We start from the raw sequence: 26,566 nt of genomic DNA on the forward strand, positions 1-26,566 counted from the left end.
CACGGCTCTGGTCCTTAACCTTCCTAATTCAAGGCCTCCCTCAAAACACATTTTGGGCCAGGTTTTCATGACAATGCAAGGTGTTGCATGACAAATAATCAGCTTACTCCTTTCCAAGCAACATATCCTTGGGCCAGTTGACACCAGCTCACTGAATTTGTGCCATTTGGAGCACACCGGTTCTTCCATAATCTCCTGAGGATAGGTCACATGCCAACTGACTGGCAATGTCCTGAACAATACAATGCCATCCTTACAGTGAGAGCCAACCCTAGAATAGTGAATAGTCCTGCAAGAAATGAATGCTCACTAAAGGCATGTTGGCTTTCCAGTAAAGTGGCCCTTCAGAATACTGGGGCCATGTTATACAACTCCCAAGAGTACCGCCATGTTTGGAATGTTTCAACTCATTGTCTCAAACATGGCGACGAAGCAGTCTTCCTAACCAGACAAAGTATTTTTGGTCCTTTTGCTTTCAAATCAAAATTAAAATCTTGGAAATCTTTAGCTTTCAAATCAAAATTGAAATCTCCTAATGGGGAGTAAAAAGGGGATTACTGTGCACCCTTTCTTGCATAAGGATTTAGTCAACTTGGGGCACTTCAAAACAGAATCATGATCATGTGCTTCACATGCAAGAGGAAAATAATCATTGTCAAATTTGTAATTATTTAACATGCTTGAAATTCCTTTATAGGGAATGAGCTAATTACAATTTGTTTCATAAAATGCATTTGAGATGATTAAAGCTGTCAGTACTGTCTGGACTGTTGGTAATGACACAAGGGGTCAAGACATTCCACGGCAACACTGAACTTAATGGAGAGCACATCGTCACAGCAATGATTCAAGACACAGCAAGATGGACACAAAGTGCTGGAGGAATTCAGCGGGTCAGGCAACATCTCTGGAGAAAATGGATAGGTGACGTTTCGGGTCGGGACCTTCTTCAGACTGATTCCTGCCTGACTGATGGGAGATCTATGAGAATATAGTTAATTTGGCAACCAGCTCGTCAGCCCGATTTGAAAATCCTATCAATACTGACTGCGAGTACTCCAGCTCCAACACATGCCCTCTTTTCCTCATTTCTTCCTTTCTGGAATTTTATAGAGGTAGGTTATGATCATGAAACACACAAGACCCTTCCCTTCCTTAAGGATATTACAGAACCATTGACTGCACTATTACAAAGGAGGTAGGCCATGTTACATAATTCTGTAGTCCATCACATTCAATTGGCTTCAACAGCTCTGACATTTCTCACATCCTCTTCGCCCATCCCATTGCTCCAGGGCTTCTCTACCCCCTCCAATAGCTCCAGGGCCTCCCTCTCCCCTCCCCAAAACAGCTCCACTTCTTCCTTCCTACCTCTAATAGCTCAGAGATTTTCCTTCCCCCTTCCCTCCAGTAATGAGAGAGGATGACACTATGCATTCTATCACGATAGATGACACTATACATTCAAATCACATCTGCCAACGAATGGTTAAACCAATTATGCATTGAAACCTGTACTGCTTGAACTTGAGACATATGGGAGGTCAAACTATACATTTAACCCTTGCAGAAATGGGGCCTTCAACACCCGCCCAGCACTTAACAAATCTGAACATTCTTCCTTATTATTTTCCAAACATCGTATACAGTTCCAAGAATGAACCCAGAACTTTGAGTTAATTTATTTTAATAGCCAAGCTTAATAGGAATTGATGCTCCATGTTATAAAAAGTTCAGTATGTCCAAAAACTTGCATTCCCTTTATTCATTCATAGAGGCCCAATGAATTGGGTATTTATTAAGAGTTGTTTAAAGCTGCTGTGGGAAGCTTTGTTGACAATAGTTTTGCTGTTTCCTCACTGGTCTTTACGATCACATCTTGTTTTCACTTTGCTCACGAAACCTGGATTTGTGAAAACAGGTTGGCTTGCCAGTTTTTAAGTTTCTAAAAACAGTACAAGCGGCATTAAAGTAAACCGAAAGACACAAAACGCTGGAGTAACTCAGGGGGACAGGCAGCATCTCTGGAGAGAAGAAACGGGTGACTTTCAGAAAGCAGGAACAAAACAGAAAAGGCAGCTTCTTAAATTTTATAGCTTTGAAAAAACAGTTGCAGATGCCTGTTCAAACTTGCAATCATTATCAACATGATTTAAACCATATATTCAAAATAATATGGGTATCAGATGAAATACCTGTATCATCTGTACAGTTTGTAACTTGACTAAATTATATTCATAAGAATGCTGGTTGACATGGACAAAATAAGGTAGAATTATTAGGGACAAATGGTATTGAGAAACCTTTTCCCTTGGACTCAAAATCTGGGAGGTATGGATGAGGCTTTCAGCAATCAAAGAGACGTAACAGAGGTGATGCTGAAGACGGGAAGATAAACAATGTTAATAATGCTGCAGGTGCTCAAGATTAACCGACAGCAAATACAAAAGATATCTGGTTTGGTTCCACAACGATACCAGGAACAAAGATGAAACTATCAACTAGAACACAATTTAAGGCAGTGATTACTCAAACAAAAGTTAATTGATCGTGAATTGGTATTGGAGGAGGATGCTCTGGTCAACCACAAAGGTTCGTGACTGGTGAAGAAATGTCACAGGCCAAAGTTAAGTTATCACGATCACAATCAATAGTTTGAAGCTTGAGATTAGATAAAGACAGAACAGTACAGGAATAGGACTTTTGGCACCAAGTTTCCATGTCGAACATGATGCCAAGTTAAACTAATGTCCTCTGTCTGCATACGATTCATTTCCATCTATTCTCTGAATATTCATGTGCCCATCTAAAACCATCAAATACTCCTATGGTATCTGCCTCCATTACCACACCCAGCAACGTATTCCAGGCACCCGTCACTCTGTGCAAAAGAAAACATTCCCTGCATATCTCCTTTAAACCTTGCCCCTTTCACCTTAAAGCTGTGATCGGCAACCTTTTTTGCATAGGGGCCAGGGCCCATGTTTGTGAGCAGATGGAGGTAATAATAAATGGAGGTAATAATAATACATAACTAATTCGTAATTAGTAATAATACATAAATTAGTAATAATACATACGAATAATAGTTTCCACGTGTGTTTTTCAATAAGTCTTCTGCAATTTCAAGATTGCCTGCGTGCCCTGGGTCTAGCTGCAGTCGCCAGATCCCTCAAGTCCCCGGGATTAGCTGCAGTTCCCAGGTCACCTGCGAGCCCCAGGTATAGCTGCAGTTCCCAGGTAGCCTGCGTGCCCCGGGACTGGCTGTAAGTCGCCTGCCCCTCCGGGACTGGCTGCAGTTCCCAGGTCGCCTGCGTGCCCCGGGACAGGTTGTAGCGCCCAGGTTGCGAAAACTGCGGGCCGGATGATTTTGTGTTACGGGCCGGATCCGGCCCGTGGGCCATAGGTTGCAGACTCCTGCCTTAAAGCTGTGCACTCTAAGTTTGTCCAAACACTCCTTGAACCCAACACCTTCTAATCAAGGCAGCATACAGGTAAATCTATTCTGCACCTATTCCAAAACCATCACATTCTTCCTGTCATGGCACAAGAACTGCAAACAATCAGTGGTTAATTTGATTTGAAGGAGTTAGTTAATACTCACAGCTCTCTCCACTACATACTGTAGGATTATTATGTTAGATAGCTGGTGCAAATTATATTTTCAACATTTCTTTTGGATAGTACTTCTAATGGTTTTTGTGTCGCCTTAATGCCAAGTAAATTAGAAAACAATTCACAAATTTAATATTATTGCAATGTGTACATTAGTTTAAAAACAGAAATGTTGATATTTTGAGACACTGTAATTACATGTTGATTAATCTTGTCTTTACTTCGATACTTAACAGCAAGTGGATCACTAGCTTATCAGTCTTTAGAAAAATGGATAACTCGATGTGGTGGAAAGTCCTTAACCTACATCTGCCCGTGAAAGAGGATTTTCTCTTGAAGAAGCGATCAAGATTTTGGAGGAAGGTGGACAGAAGGCAGACTGGAATGGATTGGCTCTGCCCAGATATTTCAGAAAGACTTTAAATTAAGGCAATATTTTTTTCTTGAATAGATCAAATGCTGTTTTTTATGTCCGAGAACTCCCACATCAGCAAGAAGTCTGTGAGCTCCAGTAGAGAGACAAGCACAGCTAGACTAACAATTCAGTACAGTACTGAGGTAGTATTCACTAATGGACATACTGTTTGTTCAACTGACACGATAAACAAATCTGTCCACTTTTGCAAATTTAAAACCATCAATGAGCCAGTGTTCTGTGGACCAATGTAAAATGGCCAAATGATTTTTCACATTATAATAGACCACACTTCAAAAGTAAATCATTGGCTGGAAAATCATTCCAGGGCCTGTGTACACACTTTCACTCTACTGCTCTGCCTGTTTGATCTATGCAATAAAGTAACTTATGTCAAAGTTTATAGAATTTCACTTGGTCTATCTTGGATCATATTTGGAGAACTTGGTCCAGTTCTGATATCGAAGAGGCACTGCTGTCACTCACTAGCTGGTAGAAATAGGGCAGTTTGAGGAAATTACTATTAATAGATATGACTAAATAGGTTTGAACAGGGACTTTATTTCCAGCAGACAATAGAATTGAGCTCACAAAATTCCATTGTAGCCAGACATTTTAATTTGCAATGTGTTGGAATCAAAAGACATAACACTCAAATTCACCTATCACAAATATGACAAGGAAAATACTATTTCAACCAAAAATACTTTCTAAAAGTTAATGATGAAAAAGACAAGATTTGTCTGAATCAGTTTACTTTAAAAGTAAGCAATTATTGAACATATAGAGCATTCACAATTAGCCTGGCAGAATTCCACTCACGTTCCACATCTTCTGATAGTATGATTTTCCAAGTTATTCATGTCCTTTCTCATTTTTTAGCATTAGCAAATAGAATAAACTTACGTTAACAACAATAATTCACACGGGCATGGTTTTAATTTGAGAGGGGCGAAGATTGAAGGAGATTTGTGGGGGAAGCTTTTTTTTTCTATGCACAGAGGATGGTGTGTGCCTGGAATGTGCTGCCAGGGATGGTAGTAGAGGCAGATACATTAGTGCATTTAGATAGGCATACAAATAAGCAGGGAATGTAGAGATATGGATCACATGCAGGCAGATGAGATTAGTTTAACTTGGCATCAAGTTCAGCGTGGATACTTTCTCTGGTCTACCTCAGCACCAATCAAGTATAGACATTGCACCACGTACTTTGGCTTGCACGATCGTGGTCTGGGTTGACTGGCATAACTGATAATTTATTGTCTATTTATGTTATTGTGTTTATTGCGCCTATAAAGCTGCAGTAACTATAAAGTTCATTGCTCCCACCCCAGTGCATGTGATAATTATATCTTCACTCTTGAATTCCTCCTCAGGCTCCATTATAGAAAGACGTTTGCTTCTATTGTTCGAGCCTTTTGACCATCCTTTACTTTAATCATTCCACCATTTGAAACCCAGCTTCACTTTACAAGCTTTAGACACATTAAATTAGTTTATGTTGGCATTATGTTCGGCACAGACATTGTGGTCCTGTGCTTGTGTTGCACTTTTATACATTCTATGATAGGGATGGACCATAGCTTCAAACAAACTCTCATGTAAGGAATGGAACCTCCTTATCGTTAGGTCTTTCACCCAACCATAAAGACAAAGAAAGGCCAGTCAAGTCAGTACATCACTTCTTTTCAATAAATCCATTTACAAAAATATTTTTAAAATAATCATACTTAATAAAAATGGTACAAATTTCACAACTTCAATTTCTCTGACCAATACCTATAAATGTAGGAGTGATGCCCAAAGGCATGAAAAATTGTAGGTGTTGAGTATTGAAGATGTGAGGTCATGATACAGTTGTACAAGACATTGGTGAGGCCATATTTAGAGTATTGTGTTGTTCTGGTCACCTTATTATTGTCAAGCTAGAAAGAGTGCAGAGAAGAGGATGGTGCCAGGTACTCGAGCGCCTGTGCAATAGAGAGAGGTTCAACAGGCTAGGACTTCATTCCTTGGAGCACAGGAGAAGGGGCTGAAGTTGGGCTGAAGGGCCTGTTTCCATGTTATATGACCATGTATCCTCTGAGTTGTGCAGTTAAAGGCAATAACTATGGGCGTGACAATTTAACCAAGGCAAAGACATTTTGAAAGAGTCAGGGACAGAAATACCAAATCACTTTGACAAGTTTGGATTAATGAGAGAAAGGTCTGCATGGATTTATAAAGGCAGATCGTGTTTAATTAACTTGATAAAGCTTTTTGATGAAGTAACAGTGAGGATCAATAAAGGAAATATGGTTGATGTGGTATATATATAGACTTCCACAAACATACGGTAACGTGCCACGTAATTGTCTCGTCATCAAGTTTGAAGGCTATACAATATTAAAATTAACACATTTGTTAACTAACAGGAATTAGTGGTGGTGGAAGATTGTTTTCAGAAATGAAGAGAACAGTGCAAAGTTTCCCCTGAAATATATATGAGGAACATTAATTTTAATAATGTTAAAACAAACAAGCAGATGACAAAACCTGGGGGCATTGTTAACCCCAAGTACCATAAAAAAACCTCAAGGTGACATAGAAAGACTAATATAATGGAGTGTAGGAAGGAATTGCAGATGCTGGTTAACACCGAAGATAGACACAAAATGCAGGAGTAAATCAGGTCAAGCAGCATCTCTGGAGAAACAGAATAGGTGAATTTTGGGGTCAAAACCAGAAGCCTGAACCTTGAAATTTAAGAGTTTTGACCCAAAATACACACCTATTTATTTTCTCCAGAGATGCTGCCTGGTATAATGGAGTGATGGGTGGCAGATGAAAGTTAATACTGTTTGGGGCCGTTTGTAATGGGGCTAATATCAAATAAGTGTAAAATGTGATGTTTTCCTCTTAATTGGGAAGAATGACAAAAAGATAATACAAACGAAAGCTTAACATTAATAAAAGGTTAAAAAACGAAATCAGGGGATATAATATGTACATGGTTTATTGAAAGTATAGGGAAGGCCAAGAAAATTTTAAAAATATGCAGAACTTTGAATTTCATGAATTAAGTCATTGTACACAAGTCATGATGAATCATGACAAAATACTGGTCAGTGACGACTTGTCTACTATGACCAGTTCTTTGTGCCACGCTTAAGGAAAGATATGAAGGCTTAGGAGGGGGCACAATAGAGATTTCCCAGAATGTTTCCAGGGATGACTTCAATGATGAGGTCAGACAGACTGGAGAAGCTGGAACAATGGATGCGAGGAGATCTGATCGAGGTACTGAAAATCATGAAGAATGAGGTGGAGTAGAAGAGGAGGAACTGATCCCATTGGCACAGGGGTCAAGAAGAATACGGAATGCAGAAAATAAGAGATTGGCAAAAAAAAATCCAAATGTAACACGGTAAATGGTTAGGATCTGTTATGCCCGTCCCACTTAGGAAACCTGAACGGAAACCTCTGGAGACTTTGCGCCCCACCCAAGGTTTCCGTGCGGTTCCCGGAGGTTTTTGTCAGTCTCCCTACCTGCTTCCACTACCTGCAACCTCCAGCAACCACCTGCAACCTCCGGGAACTGTACGGAAACCTTGGGTGGGGCGCAAAGTCTCCAGAGATTTCCATTCAGGTTTCCTAAGTGGGACAGGGGCATAATATACAGTCTGACCCAGACAGGCCAATTCAATTGCAGCATTCAATAGGAGACTATATAAGTACATGAAAATAAGTAATTTGCAGGGATACAGGGAGAAGGGGGGGAGAGTGAGAGCAGCAGGGTTGCTTTTGTATTGAGCCAGTAACAATTTGAAGCATGAACAGCTGCTTTCTGTGCTGCAAATAGCGAGTCTGAGATTCCATTAATTAAGGATTCCGAAATGGACAACTTTTAAATAAAAAGAACAAATAGAAAAAAAAAAAATCAAAAATGCACACTCTGCCCACCCTTAGACAGGGTGTGCAAGTTAATAGTAAGATTAAACGAGAACTTACCAGTTCGAGGTTTGATAATTATTTTATGAGGAATACGTTGAGGGAATACGTAAAGAACCCCGCCAGGACGCATGCGTGTCATTCTTCAAAGCAGCGGTGTGAAATCACAGATAACTGTAATGACTTAAACATAGTAAGATTAGAGAAAGAAATACCAGTTGAGTATATGATCATGGGTGGGAGCGGAGGGCACGTATACCCTCAACGTACTCCTCATAAAATAACGATCAAACTTCGAACTGGTAAGTTCTCGTTTAATCTTACTATTTTACTTCGGAGTCACGTGAGTGATTACGTGAAGATTTCAAAGCTCTGTGATTTCATGCCGTGGAAACGAGTCCATGCATCACATCTGCCTTAATGACTGTAGGAGGAATTGTGTCAACATAATTTAGACATGAATCCGACATTAAAATCCATGAAATTTATTAACACAAATTATAACCCCTATTTATGAGGTAAATTAAATTACAGAACTTAAAATCGTTTCTGCAAACATTCCAGGTTTCATGACTGGTTTATTATAAAATAGTTGGAATGGTTTTTTTTTTCCCCTGACCATCCTGCTGCCTTGAGGATTTGGTCCATTGGTACATCCAACAGCATTGCTGCCGATGTAGCTGCAGCCCTGGTGGAATGAGATTTAAAAATATTAGTATCCACCCCAGCCTGTGTTAGAACCTGTTTCAGCCATCTTGAGATGGTCTGGACCGTCACTTTTTTGTGTTGTTGCTTATGGCTGACTAAAAGTGCCTTCTCATTGCCTCTGATGATTTTCGTTTTCTCCATGTATAACGACAAATGTCTTACTATACAGAGACGATCATCTGTTGGGTAAGACCTAAATTCTATATTGAGGCCCGCTGATCCCTGTCTGTTCTGCTTCACTAATTCATAAATATGAAACGTAATATTTTCAGATGAAGAAGTCATGTTGTCCAGTCTTAATTTATGTAATGACTGTACCCTTTGTGCCGTGACCAATGCCATTAGCATGACTGTTTTTAATGTCAGTCTATGTAGGGACAGAGCTGTTGCTGGAGACCAATTCCTGAGCATCTTCAGGACAATACTCACATCCCATATTTGGGAGTACCTGGTTCTTGGGGGATTGGTATTAAAAATTCCCCTCATAAGTTTTGTTACCAGTGGGTGAGTTCCAACAGAGTGCCGCTCTGTTCCTTGCCATAGATAAGTTGATAAGGCACTTCTGGCGCAGTTGATGGCGCTATAACTGAGCCCCTCATCATAATGGAGGCCTGCCAGGTATTCCAGAACAGACGGGATGTTCATATCTCTGTAGGTGATGCTGTTTTTGTTACAATACATCTCCCACTTCCTGATATAGACCAGACACTGTTTTTTGGTGGACTGTCTGTGGCCCGCCGAAATCATGTTCACTGTTCGGTCCGTCAGTCCCAGCTGTAGTAGAGGTATTTTTAAACTCTACAAATTAATAAATTCAAATAGTTATGGCATGGGTGGCTATCCCTTGTTACGGGATGAACCAACAAGTCTGGTCTATTCGGGATGGTGATACATGGTTCTAATACCATGTTCAGTATCACTGGGAACCATGGTTGAGTAGGCCAATCAGGTACTACCAAAATACCAGACGCAGAGTCCTGCTGTATTTTCCTTAATACCCGACTGATGAGGCAGAAAGGAGGGAATGCATAAATAAACAATTTCCCCCCCATGCAGTGAAAATGCATCTGTCGCCGCTGCCCCAGGGTCTGGTTCCCATGAAACATAATTTGATAACTGGTGATTAAGCCTGGATGCGAATAGATCGATATCTGGTGTTCCATATCGTGCTGTAATATCAGCAAATACTTTTTTATTCAACATCCATTCGGTGTTTTCATTAAATTTGCGTGACCTGGTGTCTGCCACTAAATTTAGTTTACCTGGTAGGTAAGTAGCTGATATCCAAATATCTCTCTGGATACACCACTGCCAAATTGTATTAGCCAGATTGTCACATGATGTCGATTTGTTTCCACCCATGTGGTTGATATATGCTACCACGGTGGTATTGTCAATCTGTAGTCTAACATGCTGGTGATATGACCCAGTACAATATGACTTTAGGCCATAGAATGCGCCAAACATTTCCAGGTAGTTTATGCCCAGTGTGAGTAATAATGATGCCTCCTGAGCAGTCCATCTACCTCCACAGCTGGAGATGGAATTGGTGGCACCCCAACCATGTGCACTGGCATCTGTTTGTAGCACCATTGAAGGGTTGCTGATAATGATTGGATTGAAACAAAGCCAAAAGTTATCTATCCACCATTTTAGTTCCATTATAGCTTTGATTGGTAGCATCATTGGTCTGTCAAAATGACCAGCATTGATTTTGAGTGCTTGTATTTTTGCTCTCTGTAAATTTTGGTAATGTAAAGGTCCAAATTGTGTGGCTGGAAAGGCAGCCACCATTTTGCCAATTACTTTTGCTACCAATCTGATGGATGGTTTACTGATGTCAATGAGGTTATTGCAAGCCTCTATTAAGTCTATAGCCTTTCCCTTTGGCAAAGTCACCGACATGTGAACTGAGTCAATGGTGAACCCCAAATAGTCTATTGTAGTGGAAGGCGTTAATTTAGATTTAACTGGATGGATAATAAACCCCAGTTTTTCAAATAACTGTTTTGTGGCTGTTACAGTTTGTTTGGCCAATTCCAAAGTTTTGCCCACAATAAGTATGTCATCTAGATATGCCATAACCATGTGTTTTCGTTTCCGTAGAAACGCTAGGGCTGGTTTCAAAATTTTTGTGAACAGTCTGGGGGCTGATGTTTACCCATTTGGCAGCGCTCTATACTGCCACTACTGTCCCATCCAGTTGAATTTTAAGAAACATCTGTGGTCACCTCGTATAGGCACTGAATAGTAAGCATCTTTTAAATCGATGCTAGCCATGAAGTAACCTTTGGAAATCAATTGTTTAGCAGTAACAAAGGTTTCAATTTTTAAATGAATATATTGTACAAATGTATTCAATTTGGTCAGATCTATGATGATGCGACAACGACCATCTTTTTTGTTTTTGGTAAATATATTGGACACGAATTCTAGCGGTTCGTGTTGGGATTTTTCAATTACACCTTTTGGGTAAAGCCGCTCCAGTTCAGCATGCGCTTCTGATTTCTCTTTACCAGAAAGTACGAACATTCGGTTCGGTATATGTTGAACTGGAGGGCTGTACTTGTGTATAAATTCTATTGTATATCCCTGGATACTGCTTAAAATATAAGTATCGGTAGTTAACATGCTCCATGCATCCAGAAAGGAGTGTAATCTCCCCCCAACCTCCATGCTCCCTGTATTTTGTAGGGAACCAGACCCACCTACCTCCATAGTTACCAGTGGCAGGTTTACTTCTTTTTGTAAATCCTTCATTGATGTTGAGGCGGTGGTGTCTGGGTTTGTGGTTTGGTTGATGTTGGAGGTTCGCGTATCTTCCTAGAAGGCCGGCCTGGGCCATGGCCTAAAAAAGACTCATGTTTGGTGTACCGGACCTTCCAGCTTTCACCAGTCGGTCTTGTTCTACTGGTGGGTGCGTAGGGATGCTGTCTGTGGTTGTAGTGGGTTTTTGATGAAGTCCCTTTTATGAGTCCCAGGGTTTTTGCTTCCTCATCGAGCTCCTTGACTTGCTTCGATAGGTTACCTCCAAATAGTAGTATTGGTGGTTTTATGTTCCCAGGTTTGCACAGACCCGCGAATTTCGGATTTAAAGTGGGTCAGATGGCATTCTTCCTGATGCTATTTATCTCGTATTGAGTGTTGCAAAGCAATGCCAGTGCATCCTGTTGGTCCTGGGACATGTCTTTCTCATCCACTGTGCGGGCGAATGCTGTTATCCGTGCTGTTAGGAGTTTTAATACCTTTTGGAGTTTGACATCCATGCCTCTAACTACTATTCCAATATGTTTCCATATACAAGTATTGACTACTGGAACATTCAGGGATATACAGTTGCCCGGTGCCAGGTGTCTTGACGTGGTGTCCAATACAGCCTGTTCTTGTAGCTGATTAAAAGACATATAGTCTATACTGGCAGCAAGCTTTTGCTCCAGGTTTTGGCCAGTCTGGTCTGGCTGTATGAAGTTGGACACCATGTCCAGCAGATTTTCTAGTTCCTGCATCCCCTGCACACTTGATTTTTCTTCTGCGAACCTCTCTTCAGGATCAGCCCAGTACTGACCCCCAGTGCTCCCCTCTGATGAGGGAGAAGCATTGTGCAGCCCTACAAGAGGTGCTGCTGTGGGTTTTCCCATAGAGCCCACAGTGACTCGACTCCATCTCCCGGAGCCTGTCACGTTGGAGCAAATGCTCCACACACCGCTCCATCCGGCTCCAGCACTCACGGTCGCTGGCCGCCCGCGGTTGCTCAAAGTCGGACTCCTCTGAGTCCACGACTTTGTTAGTTTTTTGTCTTGCCTTACCGCCCGGCCGCGGAGTGGATCTGGCCGGTGCGGAGGCGACATCGGGCACAGCTGATCCCATTATCGGTGATTCAAGTGCCGCTGGCCGCTGCTGGCTGCCCGCTACTCCGCGGTCATCCCCCACCAGCTTTGTCGCAGCCCTTGTTGCTTTCTTAGACTTGTTCATGCTTCCCACCTGTAAGTTGGTATAGGAAACACACAAAAAGACCGCAGAGTAACTCTTACCTGTTGGTTCCGGCTTTTTAAAACTGCCGCTGCGGGGGAACGTCGTTCCACCCTGCCTGACGTTTCGCAATGCGTGTAGCGATATGACACGCATGCGTCCTGGCGGGGTTCTTCACGTAGTCACTCACGTGACTCCGAAGTAAAATGCTCTTTTTTGTGTACAAAGATAAATTAACAGGAAGGGACCAAGTTTAAAAATAACACCCAACTTACAGCAATAGTTAAACAAATATTATTTTCAGTAGACTGACTTTGTTTAAAACAAGATTCCATCTCAACTTCTCATTTCACATTCCACTCACGTTAGAAAGCAGCCTGTTGTGACCTCACCATTGTACCAGGTCTGCATGTACTGCAAGCCACACAATATTAAACCCAAATCTACTTCCAAAATTATAGAGACCAGTTCCTAATTGTTAGAAGAAATTGTTATTCAGGACATTAGATTACATACTACATCAATATTTTTATAGAAAGTTTGGAGATTGAAGGGCGGGGAGAAGGGATGAGACCAGAACGTAATAAAGAGAGAGAGAGAGAGAGAGAGAGAGAGAGAGAGAGAGAAGCAGCGGCTGACGAGAAACTTTAGAATGTTTATTTACTACTTACCATCAGAGCTCACTGTATCATTTGGATCTTGTGAACAATGCCTTCTCTCTCTGTAATCAACCCAAGCTACTCCTTCCAAAGCATCATAATCTGAAGGGTGCTGTTCGTCTACTGGCACCACAGTAAATTGATGCATTTTCCACAGTCAGTCTGTCTTCTTTTTACCCGAGCTGAAGAGCTGGGACTCCTTTGCTGAGGTTGCATTCCAACACTATGTGCTCACTTCCTCTGGGAGGAAAGAACTGCAGTCTGGAACTCCACCCAAAGCCAGAACTAGGGATCTCAGTAAACTGCTCAAAGCAATGGAAACAGAATCTTCATCTTCGCCCCACAGCCCACCCAACTCCCAAGCCTAACTTCTAGGAAGTTTATAGAATACAAAAGTAAAGATAAAATAGAACAAAAATATAGAAACATTTATTTGAAAGTAATATTGAGAAAAAAAAAAAAATCATAGACAATGCCTTATAAATAAACAAATTAAAATTAGATCTTTTTAAAATTGCCAAGAAAACAGCATAATACTTTGATTAACAATAGATAACATTTTAACTGAAATTAATAGCTTGCATATACAACTTTGTTTAGTTTACAGTGCCAAATATTTTCCTCATCAACTAATTGGTAATATTAGTTTGTTAGCAACAGCTCCCTAGAAACAAAGGAGTTTGAATCCAAACTTTTATATTTGGTCATAAGCGTGTACAGAGACCATTGAAATAGATATTTCACATTTCCTTACAACACATTCATCCCATGAAGTCTGTAGGAGTTCTCTGTGAGCGATCCCTCTCTTTTCTATAATCTACTCCCTCTAATATCCCCATCAACTCCTTCCAATTCTTCTACCACCCACTTACACAACAGCAATTTAACAGCCAACTCTCAAATACACTCTGTGCTCAACAGTGTCATTTCAGTCTCTGCTGAATCATTTTGTTATTGACCATGTACTCGACCTTATGAACTCACACAATGAGTACTGAGTTTGGGATAGCCATATCACACCCTGTTGGACAGGCCCTGTGCTCCTCTACCAGTAGTTCCCAATACATTGTGTTGATAAGGTGTGCTTAATGGCACCACTTGCATATCCCATTATCTGCCTCAGATTAATCTCTGAAAACCTTCATGTATTTTACCAGCTCTGGACATGACTATACCAATGCATTCCTAGGGTAACTTTATTATTCTTTGTAAACTTGAGGGCATCTAAAACTGATGTTTGTGACCTAATCCATGCAGTTTCTTTCACCCTTCACCCCTATGCTTCCTAAACTACACTGGCTGTCAGTCCAGCAATTCTTCCATTTTAAAGCTCTTATCCTTGTCTATGGATGCTTACAATTATGATTTTATACTCAGCATCTGAACAGAGGCTGGGTGGGAGGAAGTAGTAAATTCGCTGTGGTATTCGTAGATTTATAATGCACATTTGTCAAGTCAAGTTCATTGTGATATGCGCTAGTTCCATGAGTTATACGTACAATGAAAATCTAACTTTCAGCTATAAGCACTGGCCCTGACAAACACAAAAATACAAATCATACATAAATTACATCAAATTTTATAAAAAATAGACTATGCATAATGAAATTAACGCATTCACACTAATCATAGTTAGAAAAAACCCAAATATCTGGCAGTGATTCTGTAGTATTTTATTGTCGAGATAGGATTAGGTCCGTGCAGATTGGTACAAGAACCTGATATTTGGAGGAAGATAATTATTCCCAATTTACTGGTGACTTCTGGATTCTGTACCTCCTGCTCAATGGGAGCAGCAAGGAGATGGCATTTTTGATGGCAGATGCTGTCTTCTTGAGGTGGTATCTCATGCAGATGCTTTTTATGGAGGGGGTGGCACTGCCCCGGATAAGAAAATTGAGACAACTACTTTCTGCAGCCGCTTGCATTCTTGTGCATTGAAATTACCATACAGGGCCATGAAGCAAACAGGGTACTTTCTACAATGCATCTGTAGAAGTTTGGTGAGAGTATTCAGAGGCATGCCAAATATCTTTGAATCGCTAAGAAAGTAGAGTCACAGGTGCGCTGTTTTCATATTATCACTATGTGCTGGGATTAGGAAAGGTCATCTGAGCTATTTAGGCCCAGAAATTTGAAGCTGCTAACTTTCTGCATCATTGCCCCACAAATGAACACTGGCATATGGTATCCTGACTTCCCCTTTCTGAGGTCAGTAAATAGTTCCTTGGATAGAAGGAATGCTGGAGTAATTCAGCGAGTCAGGCAGCATTTCTGGTGAAAAGAGAGAGGTGATGTTTCAGGTCGGAACCCTTCTCCAGACGGTCGGTGTAAGCTAGCATCTGCAGTTCCTTCGGACACAACTAGTTCCTTGGTCTTGATATCGAGCGGGGAGATCGTTGAGGCAGTAGTACTCGACTAGGCGTTCTGTCTTCACCTTGTACACCGACTCATCACCACAGGTGATTCCGCCAACCACAGTGTTGTTGTCGGCAAATGTATAGATCGCTTTGGAGTCATGGGTATAGAGAAAGTTGTCATGGGTATAAAGAAAGTAGAGCAGGAAGCTAAACATGCAGCCTTGAAGTGCACCTGTGTGTGATGGTCAATGAGATGTTGCAACTGATCCACACTGTTTGAAGTCTGCCGCTGAGGTAGTCAAGGACCCAGTTTCAAATGGAGGTGCAGAGCCCCAGGTCTGGGCTAACCCATTGCTTGGGATGGACATGGAGAAATACAGAAAGGGAAGTGTCAAATGGATCATAATTTCCCTGATTAAATTCTAATCAGCAAATAATTGTTCTTTTGAAAATAATGGGCACAGGTTGCAAGAGATGTTTGTGTAAATGAAAATAATTTAGCCATGCTATCTTATTCTGAAAAGGATCTTTAAAATTCAACAGTATCCTTTGTAAGTTAAGTAATGCAGCATTTTGAGACATAGTGTACCCTACACTGTTCTTCTGAAGGTACATCATGGACTATATTAGATAAACCCAGAGTTTTGGCCACGATGCCTCCCATGCACACCCCTCAAAAAATGAACACTGGAACAATGATCAAAAAGTTTGATCGTATATTTTCTAACAAATGAAAAAAAGAGCATTCCATTTGCAGATTAGCTTTTAAAAATCAAAATTCAAGTAATTACTGAATAAACATTTAGGAAACACAGCTTTATCACCTACTAGCATTAAAGAACAGAATGTACCAAGACAATGATATACTATTAAATTAACGAGAATGCAAACAGTTTCAGCCTCAGGAAAAGATTAACTGGAATTATGCAAGTTTGCACAACAGTGAACCAACATCAAACCTCACAGACAACAAAAACTTGTAGTATTTTTCAAAGAAAGAAAAATGTTAGTGAACTGTCAACAATTTAAACCTGAATCTTGAGTAATTATAGTAGCCTTGAAACTTCCATCCTACTGAAATAAAACTCTATTTTTAAGGTTTACAATCTTATGCAATATTTACTTTTCTCAATGACTGGTTAGTATATCCCAGTAAGAAAGTTGTTAAGCATTTGGTTTGCAATCATCTCTTCACCTTTCCTGTTCAAGTTACTTGTGTCATGAATATCATTCTGGTAACCATAATTAATGAGCATGTACAATGGGATAATGATGAGAATAACCAATCCTAACCAGTTCTGTAAAGTTGCATTGTCAATTCCTGATTCTTATACTCAATGCCCTGAACTACGAAAGCAACCATGCCATATATGCATTCTTTACCATTCCATCTACTTGTACTGCCACTTTCAGGGACTTCTGGACTTGAACTCAAGATTCCTCTGTATAACACTGCTGTTAAGGGTCATGCCATTATAGTAATTGTATAATTTCCCCTTATATTTGACCTCCCAAAGTACAATACCTCACACATGCACAAAGTAAACTCCATCTGCCACTTCTTCACCCATTTCTGTAACTGATCTATATCCTGCTGTATACCTTGACAGCCTTCTACACAGTACATGCTCCGAACAATCATGGAGTAATCTGCAAACTAACTAACCAATCCATCTACATTAACGCCCAAGTTGTTTATATATATATATATATATATATATATATATATATATATATATATATATATATATATATATATCACAAACAATAGAGCTCCCAGAACAGATCCTTGTGCAAGTCCACCCGTGACATAATTCCAGCCTGAATATTGTCCTTCCACCACATTCCTCTCTCTTCTATCAGTAAGCCAGTTCTGAATCCATGCAACCAAGTCACTGTTATTGCCTTGTATAGATATAGATCGCTTTGGAGTGCATTGTAATCTTCTGGATCAGCGTACCATGGAGGACTTTAAATCCATGTAGACAAGTGCACCACCCTAACCTCATCAGCCACTTTCATCACCTCCTCAAAAAACTCGATCAAGTTAGGAAGACATGATCTGTCAAGTACATAGAAACATTGAAATTAGGTGCAGGAGTAGGCCATTCGGCCCTTCGAGCCTGCACTGCCATTCAATATGATCATGGCTGATCATCCAACTCAGTATCCCGTACCTGCCTTCTCTCCATACCCTCTGATCCCCTTAGCCACAAGGGCCACATCTACAAAGCCATGCTGACTGTTCTTAATTGATCCATTCTCTTACAAATGGAAATAAATCATATCCTAAACAATCCTTTCCAATAGTTTCACTACTACTGAAGCAAGGCTCACTGGCCTATCATTCCCTTCTTAAATAAAGGAACACCATGAGCTACTCTTCAGTCATCTGGGACCTCGCCAGTGGCTAGAGAAGAAGTAAAGTTCTTAGTGAAGGCTCACGCAATCTCCTCTCTTGCCTCATTCAATATCCTGGGATAAATCCTATCGGGTACTGGGTGATTAAAACTCTTGAGAACATTTGATTAAAAAAAAAACATTGGGATTTTCCTCAATCCGACTCTTTCTTTTTGAACAAATTTAAAAGGTTCCCTTACTATGCCATCCTTATCCCTCCTCCACTCTGGATCATGCTGGCTCCGAACTTCAATCAACTGGTCTTTAAACAACTCCCACATGTCAGATGTAGACTTACTGATAACAATTACCTGCAGTGTATCCTCCTGAGCTCCTGCCTAATAAAGTTGTAGCTTGTCTTATTCCACATAATACATGCAATTAAAACTGCAATTTATTTATAATTCTTGATACTCAATAGCCATAGACAACTAGGCAAAAATAACAATTGCTCATTATCACCTGTGTTTAATATTAAATTAATTAACTGTAGAAAAGTAATTTTGGTGCCTTCCAACTACAATGGTTTCTACTATTTTCAATCATCATCACAGCAAGGAAAGGCCACATAGCTTCAGGATGCAGATGACATTACCAAATATTTTCTCAGAAGTATCTATATACTGCTACAGCAGTGCCTGGAATTTAAAAAAACAGGACAAACCTCAGGCGTAATGGGCTAAAAAAAAAAAGATCACAGGTGACTAGAAAATAAAAAATGTTGCGGATCATCACCCGGGGCATAATTAGCTTGCACTTGAAAAGGTATTACAATCTTGAAAAGAAAGCGACTTAGAAAAACAAGCATGCAAAGGCAAAATAATTTAATTTATACAAAATTTAAATGCCTCTGTGATATAAAGGAATTTAGGTTTAATGGAAACATAGATAATAGGCAGGTGTATACTTCACACTTGCTAGGATTAAACCATCTGCCATTCCTCAACCATTTCCATAGCTGATCTACATCCCGCTGTATAACTTGATAGCCTTCCTCAGTCCACAACCCCAGCAATCTTGGTGTCATTGGCAAAATTACAAACCAACCCGTCTACATTTAAGTCATTCATATATATCACAAACCAACAGAGGTTCCAGCACTGATCCCTGCGGAACACGACTGGTCACAAATCTCCATCCTGAATATTGTCCTTCCATAACAACCCTGTCTTCAGTAAGCCAGTTCTGAATCCGTGCGACCAAGTCCAACATCCGACAACATCCACCGTCCTACCCTCATCACCTTCTCATAAAACTTGACCAAGTTAGCAAGACATGACCTGCCCTCTCTACAAAGCCATTCTGACAGTCCCTAATTAACCCATTCTCTATCAAATGGGAGTAAATTCTATTCAGAAGTACCCCTTCAATAGCTTCCCTATTAGGCGAAGCTCACCGGCTTCTACATCCCTTCAACATTAGCTACTCTCCAGTGCTCCAGGATCTCCCCTATGGCTAGAGAAGACACATAGATATTCATCAAGGCTCCAGCAATCTCCTCTCTTGCCTTTCTCAATGACTTGGGATAAATCCCATCATGTCCTGGGGATTTATCAATTTTAATGCTCTTCAAGAGCCCTAACACCTTCTCCTTCTTAATCTCAGACTGGCCTTGCAAATTAGTATTCTCTACACTGATCGCAAAGTCCACCACTTCCTTCTCCTTGGTGAAAACAGATGCAAAGTACTTGTTTAGTATTTCACCTAAAACCCCACACTGCAGGCACAAATTGCCTTCATCGGTCCTACTTTCCCCCTGGTAACCCCCTTGTTTCTAAAATGCTTTGGGATTTTCTTTAATTCGACTCCCCAAAGCCATGCCTTTTGGCCATTCTAACAGCCCACTTCCGTTTGTTCCTCCTTTCTTTATATTACTCAAAGGTCTGGTCTGATTTCATCCTCTTAAACCTTGCATGCACTCCTTTTTACTTTTTGACTAAATTTACAACCCCTTTAGTCATCTGAGGTTCCCTTACTTTTCCATCTTTGTCCCTCCTCCTCACTGGAACATGCCGGTTCTAAACCTCAACCGACTAGTTTTTAAATGACTTCCACATGTCAGAAAACAAAAATGGTGCAGAATTTAATTGGAACATTATCTGGGGCTAAATTATCTTATACTTAAAAAGGTAAAACTATCTTGAAAAGAATGTGACTTAGAAAAAACAAGCAAGAGAATTTCATTTGTATAAAATTTAAATTAAAGGAATTTATAATTGGTTTCATAGAAATATAGATAATAATAGACAGGGGTACATTATACAACCCTTTATAAAAACATAGAAAATAGGTGCAGGAGTAGGCCATTTGGCCCTTCGAGCCAGCACCGCCATTCAATATGATCAAGGCTAATCATCCAAAATTAGTACCCCGTTCCGGCTTTTTCCTCCTTATCCCTTGATTCCCCATAGCCTCAAGAGCTAAATATAACTCTCTCTTGAAAACATCCAGTGAATTGGCCTCCATTGCCTTCTGTGGCAGAGAATTCCATAGATTCACAACTCTCTGGGTGAAAACGTTTTTCCTCATCTCAGTCCTAAATGGCCTACCCCTTATTCTTAAACTGTGACCCCCTGGTTCTCGATTACCCTAACATCGGGAACATTTTTCCTGCATCTACCCTATCCAATCCTCTAAGAATTTTATATTTTTCTATAAGATCCCCTCGCATTCTTCTAAATTCCAGCGAATACAAGCCCAGTCGACCCATTCTTTCATCATACGTCAGTCCCGCCATTAACCTGGTGAACCTACGCTGCATTCAACACAGTCATGACTGATCTTCCAGTTCAGGAAACTTACCACCTACACCCTATATCACTCAATCCCTTTTTAAAGGGGTTTGTTAAACAAAACGAAAAGAGGCACAAAACCAAAAGAGGCAGAAAATCTGTTTTTTTTTAAATCTCTAACAAGATTGAACATCTGAAGGCATGAAATAACACAGTAGTAAGAGTTATGGAATGAGCAATCAGTTTTTCCTGTTGGATCTAGTGACTACAAGTACTCTAATGTTTGTTCTGATCTATACTTGTGCAGTTCCTAAAACATGTTGCCCGATTGTGGTCAATACAGTAAAATGAACTGCTTTTGCATTTATCCAATAAAACATAGCTGTGGCCCTCTGCTGTTCATACTCAGAACTTTATCACATTTTCTTCAGTCAACAATTCTATAAAGACATTGTTAATTTCAACTTGAGATAAAGCAAACTAAGAGTTTTAATTATATGCATGTTTAGTAGAATATTGAAGTCGATAACAGCTGTTACACATGAAACTGGTGGCAGTCAACTCTTTAATGAAACTGGAGAAACTCAGCAGGTGAGGCAGCATCTATGGAGCGAAGGAATGTCTGAAGAAGGATCTCGACCCAAAATGCGGACGATTCCTTCGCTCCATAGATGCTGCCTCACCCGCTGAGTTTCTCCAGTTTTTATGTCTACCTTCGATTTTTCCAGCATCTGCAGTTCTTTCTTATACATTCTTTAATGAAACTAGTAATTCGAAAATTCAATAGTTATGGCACATCGCCTTTATATTTGTACAGAGTTTATACAAATGCAAGAGGAGTTGAATCTTAGAATCATGTTATTTTGTCACCAATACACAAACTCCCACCCACAAGGTATGGTGCTGTAATCAACAATTTCAAGTGAACCACACTTATTGTCCTGCCTCACCGTTCTCTGCCCCTACCTCACAAATCTCTTCAACTCCTCATTGTCCCAAGGAATTGTCCCCTCCGCTTTCAAAACTGCTGCTGTCACACCAATCTTAAAGAAACCTGGTCTTGATCCCTCCTCTCTCATTAACTATCGCCCAATCTCAAACCTCCCCTTTCTTTCAAAAACCCTGGAGCGTATTGTTGCGTCGCAACTTCATTCCCACCTCCTTGCGTATAACCTACTTGAACCCCTCCAATCTGGCTTTCGCCCGCTCCATAGTACAGAAACTGCTCTCCTCAAAGTCCTCAACGACCTCCTCACCTCTGCTGACACTGGTTCCCTCAACATCCTCATCCTCCTCGACCTGAGCGCAGCCTTCGATACAGTGAACCACAACATCCTGCTCACCAGACTCAAAGACCTCGGCATTGAAGGCTCTGCATTCAGCTGGCTCCGTTCCTACCTTTCCAACAGATCCCACTTCATCTCTCTCCGCAACCACACCTCTGCTACAGCCACAGTCACTCAAGGCGTTCCCCAAGGCTCCGTACTCGGCCCCCTCCTCTTCATCATCTACATCCTCCCCCTTGGTCAGATACTCCGCCACTTCAACCTGGACTTCCACTGTTACGCCGATGACACCCAGATCTACCTCGGCACCAAATCCACCCACAACCCCCCCCTCTCCCATATCAACTCCTGTTTGTCAGCTATAAAAACCTGGATGCAACATAACTTCCTCAAACTCAACAGCGATAAGACAGAATTCCTCCTCATAGGCTCCAAAGCCACACTCAGCAAAATCAATAACCCCACTCTCACCATCGACGGCACCACTGTCTCCCCATCTCCCAAGCAACCTTGGCATGATCTTTGATTCCACCCTCTCCCTTGAGCCTCACATCCGCCATGTCATTAAAACCTCCTTCTTTCATCTCCGCAACATCGCCAAACTCACACCCTCTCTCACACCTCCTGCTGCTGAAAGACTCATCCATGCCTTCATCTCCTCCCGACTGGACTATTGCAACTCACTTCTCCTTGGCATCACCTACATCAACCGACTCCAACTGGTCCAGAACGCAGCCGCCCGACTCATCACCCACACCAAATCCTGGCATCACATCACTCCAGTCCTCAAACAACTTCACTGGCTTCCCATCTCCCACCGGATCACCTATAAAATCCTGATCCTCACCTACAAAGCCCTCCACCATCTGGCCCCCCCATATCTCACTGACCTCCTCTCCCCCTACCAACTCTCACGGTCCCTCAGATCCACATCAGCCGGTCTCCTCTCCATCCACAAGTCCAACCTCCGCAGTTTTGGGGACAGAGCCTTCTCCAGGGCAGCTCCCAGGCTCTGGAACTCCCTCCCCCAACTGATCCGCAATTCCGTGTCTCTCACCATCTTCCAGTCCCGCCTCAAGACCCATCTCTTCACCTCTGCCTATCCTTAGCCCCACGTCCCCCTCCCTTTTCATCTGTGCATTAATTGCCTCATATTGTGTTTTAAATTGTATTCTGTCTTTACTTTGTGTACTAGTCATGTCTCTACTATTTATTTCATTCCCCTTACATGTTTTTCCTCTACCTGCTAAATTTTTGTAAGGTGTCCTTGAGACTCTTGAAAGGCGCCCATAAATAAAATTTATTATTATTATTATTATTATTATTATTATTATTGTCATAAAAGTCAGAGGTATGATCCAAGTATTTAAGCCATATTTTAAATCTGATTCATTAAACCACATCTCCAAAACAGCTTTAGGTCCTTTAAAATTAATGTGGTAATAAAAATATAAAAACAGAAAACATTTCAGACAATCAAAAGATCAGGCATCATCAATGGAGAGAGAAGCAGAGTTAATATTTTAGGTTGACATTCCACCAAAACAGAAGAAAAGAGAATTTGACCTTGTTAAAATTTTTAGAAGGGCAGAGGGTATACAGAGGAAAATGAATGCAATAGGGTGGACACCAAAATTGACCAGGTGACACAAATGCTATTAATACTATCTGAGCGAGGGTGATACATGCTTGTTAATATAACTGTTATTTCTGATGGGAAGGAGATAATTGGGGGCATTCAACAGAGAAGAAAAGTACTTGAACTATAAGATGCAGAACATAGGATTTGTGTAAATTTGAAATAAAGAGAATGCTAGAAATGCTTAGATGACCGGGAAGCATTTAGAGAATGAGAAAAAACTGAGTTAAAAACTAAAAGATGCATCAGGCAGCATGGAAGCATATCCGTTGGTCCACTACATCCATGAGAGCCATCAAGAATCTATCTACACAAATCAGTTTTCAGGATTTGGCCTTCCAGCATTCTGTCTGATGAAGGGTCTTGACCCGCAACATGACGCATTCCTTCTCTCCAGAGATGCTGCCCGACCCACTGAGTTATTCCAGCATTTTGTGTCTACCTTCGATTTAAACCAGCATCTGCAGTTCTTTCCTACACATTTGGCCCACAGTCTTACCTCTGGCTCACACTACCTGTAGAACATTTGGGCAGGTGACTGCATTTCGGGCTAATAGATTCCAAACGTCAACGCTAAACCGTGTACAGGGTGGCCAGAAGTTGTTCTGATTTCACATTTTAAATAACAGAGAGCGTGTAGGAAGGAACTGCAGATGCTGGTTTAAACTGTAGACACAAAATGCTGGAGTAACTCAGCGGGACAGGCAGCATTCTCTTTAATAGCAGAGCACTGTTGGCCTATCATGCTGTGAAATGATCTAATATAAGCAATATTAGTCGAGTGAAAAAATTGTCCAGGTCACCCATTCACCTCCAAAGCAACACAATGAAATCAAATAACTTTATTTGAAGGGTCTACAATTTAACATGTCTGCCAAGGGAGGAGAATCTGACCATGTACACTATACAATACAAGTTGTATGCTCAAGACTATGGAGTGAAAGTCTGAACCCACAATGGCAAACCTGAGTTTTGCCCAAATCCCTTGAAACCTTCCCTATCCATGTACTTGTACAAGTGTTGAGAACTCTGCCAGTGCTGAGAACTCTTCAAGTGTTCATAGTTGTCCAAGCCTGCTATCAGGGGCAAGGCTGGTACCCAAGCCAAGGTAGTAAAAGTCAGGTTGTCCAAGATGTACTTGTTTATTGGCATAAACATCCCTAGAACAGCCCACCTGATCCACTGAAGATTATTGCTCTGCTCGAGGTGGAAGTCTCAGCTCTTTCAAGTTCTTCTCCAACGTTACAGGAGTCCTGCTTCCTTTCCTCGCAGGCTTCCCCATCCTTGCCTCTTCTGCCTTTCCCCTTAATGAAGGTAATGATGAACCTGCCCCTTGACATCCTGCATGTGGAGTCAAAGCTGACACTCAAACTCAACCCCCCAACAACTACCCTCGCCTTCCTCCATCATCTTCACTCTGGCGGTTATTCCCGCCCCTCCCCGTCCACGTCAGTTAGCCCTCCCGTTTCCATTAGTGACGAGTTGAGAGACCGAGCATCCAGCGGCCATTTTCCTTCCTCCTTCCCCTCCCCCGTCACCAGCGGCTGATACCTGCGGCCAACGCGCATGCGCAGATTCCGAAAGGGACTCTGGGTGCTGTAGTCCCACCTAGAGACTTGGCTGCACCAGGTCGTTCATAGGGACTACATTTCCCACAATGCAACACACCAGAACCGCACCGTGAGCTGCCCCTGCCAGTCGAAGGACTACATTTTCCACAATCCAATTTTTTTTTTTTTTTTTTTTTTTTATTTCAAAATATACTTTATTCAATTGGTAAATATATACAATTTCTGAACCATTCAAAACAAAATTCATCCGACATTTTCGGAGACTATACAAACTTTTTCCAGTACAATTTTTTACATTTGTCAAATTTCACCAAACAGTCCCCCACCAGTGCCACTCTGTGGCCCCTGTTCAAGTAATAAATATATACAATGTGTACACAGTGCGAAAATTTCCATCTGACATTTCAAGTTCCACAAAAGATGTCCCCCACCTGTGCCACTCATGTGGCCCCCTGGTGTGGGATACCTTCCCTTAATTTAATTTGAGGGGCGTCTCCACCATACTGTGCCCCCCATGTCCAGCAGCGGAAGGACCCTAGACTGTGGCCCTCCCCCACCGAGCCTTGGCGTTGGCTGCACCAAGCTTCAGCGAGTCCCTTAGCACGTACTCCTGCAGTCTGCAGTGGGCCAGTCGGCAACATTCCCCGACGGACATCTCGCTCTGCTGGGTGGTGAGCAACGCTCGGGCAGACCAAAGAGCATCTTTCACCGAGTTGATGACCCTCCAGCAGCACTCGATGTCAGTCTCTGAATGTGTCCCTGGGAACAGTCCGTAAATCACAGAGTCCTCTGTGACGGAGCTGTTCGGGATAAATCGTTCCAGGGACCCTTTCATACCTCTCCAGACTCGTTTTGCAAATCCACACTCTGCAAAGAGGTGGGCAACCGTCTCCTCTCCATAGCAACCGTCCCGGGGGCAGCGTGCGCTGGTAGTGAGGTTCCGACGGTGCAGGAAGGATCTAACTGAGAGGGCTCCCCTCACCGCCAGCCAAGCCAGGTCTTGGTGCTTGTTGGTCAGTTCTGGCGATGAGGCATTTTGCCAGACAAGCTGGGCAGTCTGCTCTGGGAACCACGCCACCGGATCCATCGAGTCCTTTCCCTGCAGTGCCTGCAGGACATTCCGTGCTGACCACTGCCCGATGGACTTGTGGTCAAAGGTGTTGGTCCGGAAGAACCTGTCAACAGACGTCAGATGGGGCGGCAATGTCCAGCTGACTGGTACATTGCGTGGCATCTGCGCCAGGCCCATCCTTCGCAACACCGGGGACAGGTAGAACCT

The 26,566-nt window shown here is 41.7% G+C and overlaps 1 protein-coding gene across 2 annotated transcripts in view; it reads right to left on the reverse strand.

The window, feature by feature from the left end:
- slc12a4 (solute carrier family 12 member 4) overlaps nt 1-25,275 on the reverse strand; it is a 77,035-nt gene extending 51,760 nt beyond the window's left edge. Inside the window, exon 1 of one of the 2 annotated variants that reach the window (XM_033036310.1) lies at nt 24,891-25,275. In XM_033036310.1, the coding sequence (XP_032892201.1) occupies nt 24,891-25,056 (166 nt within the window). In that variant the 5' untranslated portion in view covers nt 25,057-25,275. Of the gene's footprint in view, nt 1-13,311; nt 13,540-24,890 lie in introns of those variants that run through there. The other variant, XM_033036311.1, reaches the window with a different exon arrangement.
- Between the last annotated feature and the right edge of the window lie 1,291 nt (nt 25,276-26,566).

The sequence above is a fragment of the Amblyraja radiata genome, chromosome 17, assembly GCF_010909765.2.
Source record: "Amblyraja radiata isolate CabotCenter1 chromosome 17, sAmbRad1.1.pri, whole genome shotgun sequence".
Classification (NCBI taxonomy): Eukaryota; Metazoa; Chordata; class Chondrichthyes; order Rajiformes; family Rajidae; genus Amblyraja; species Amblyraja radiata.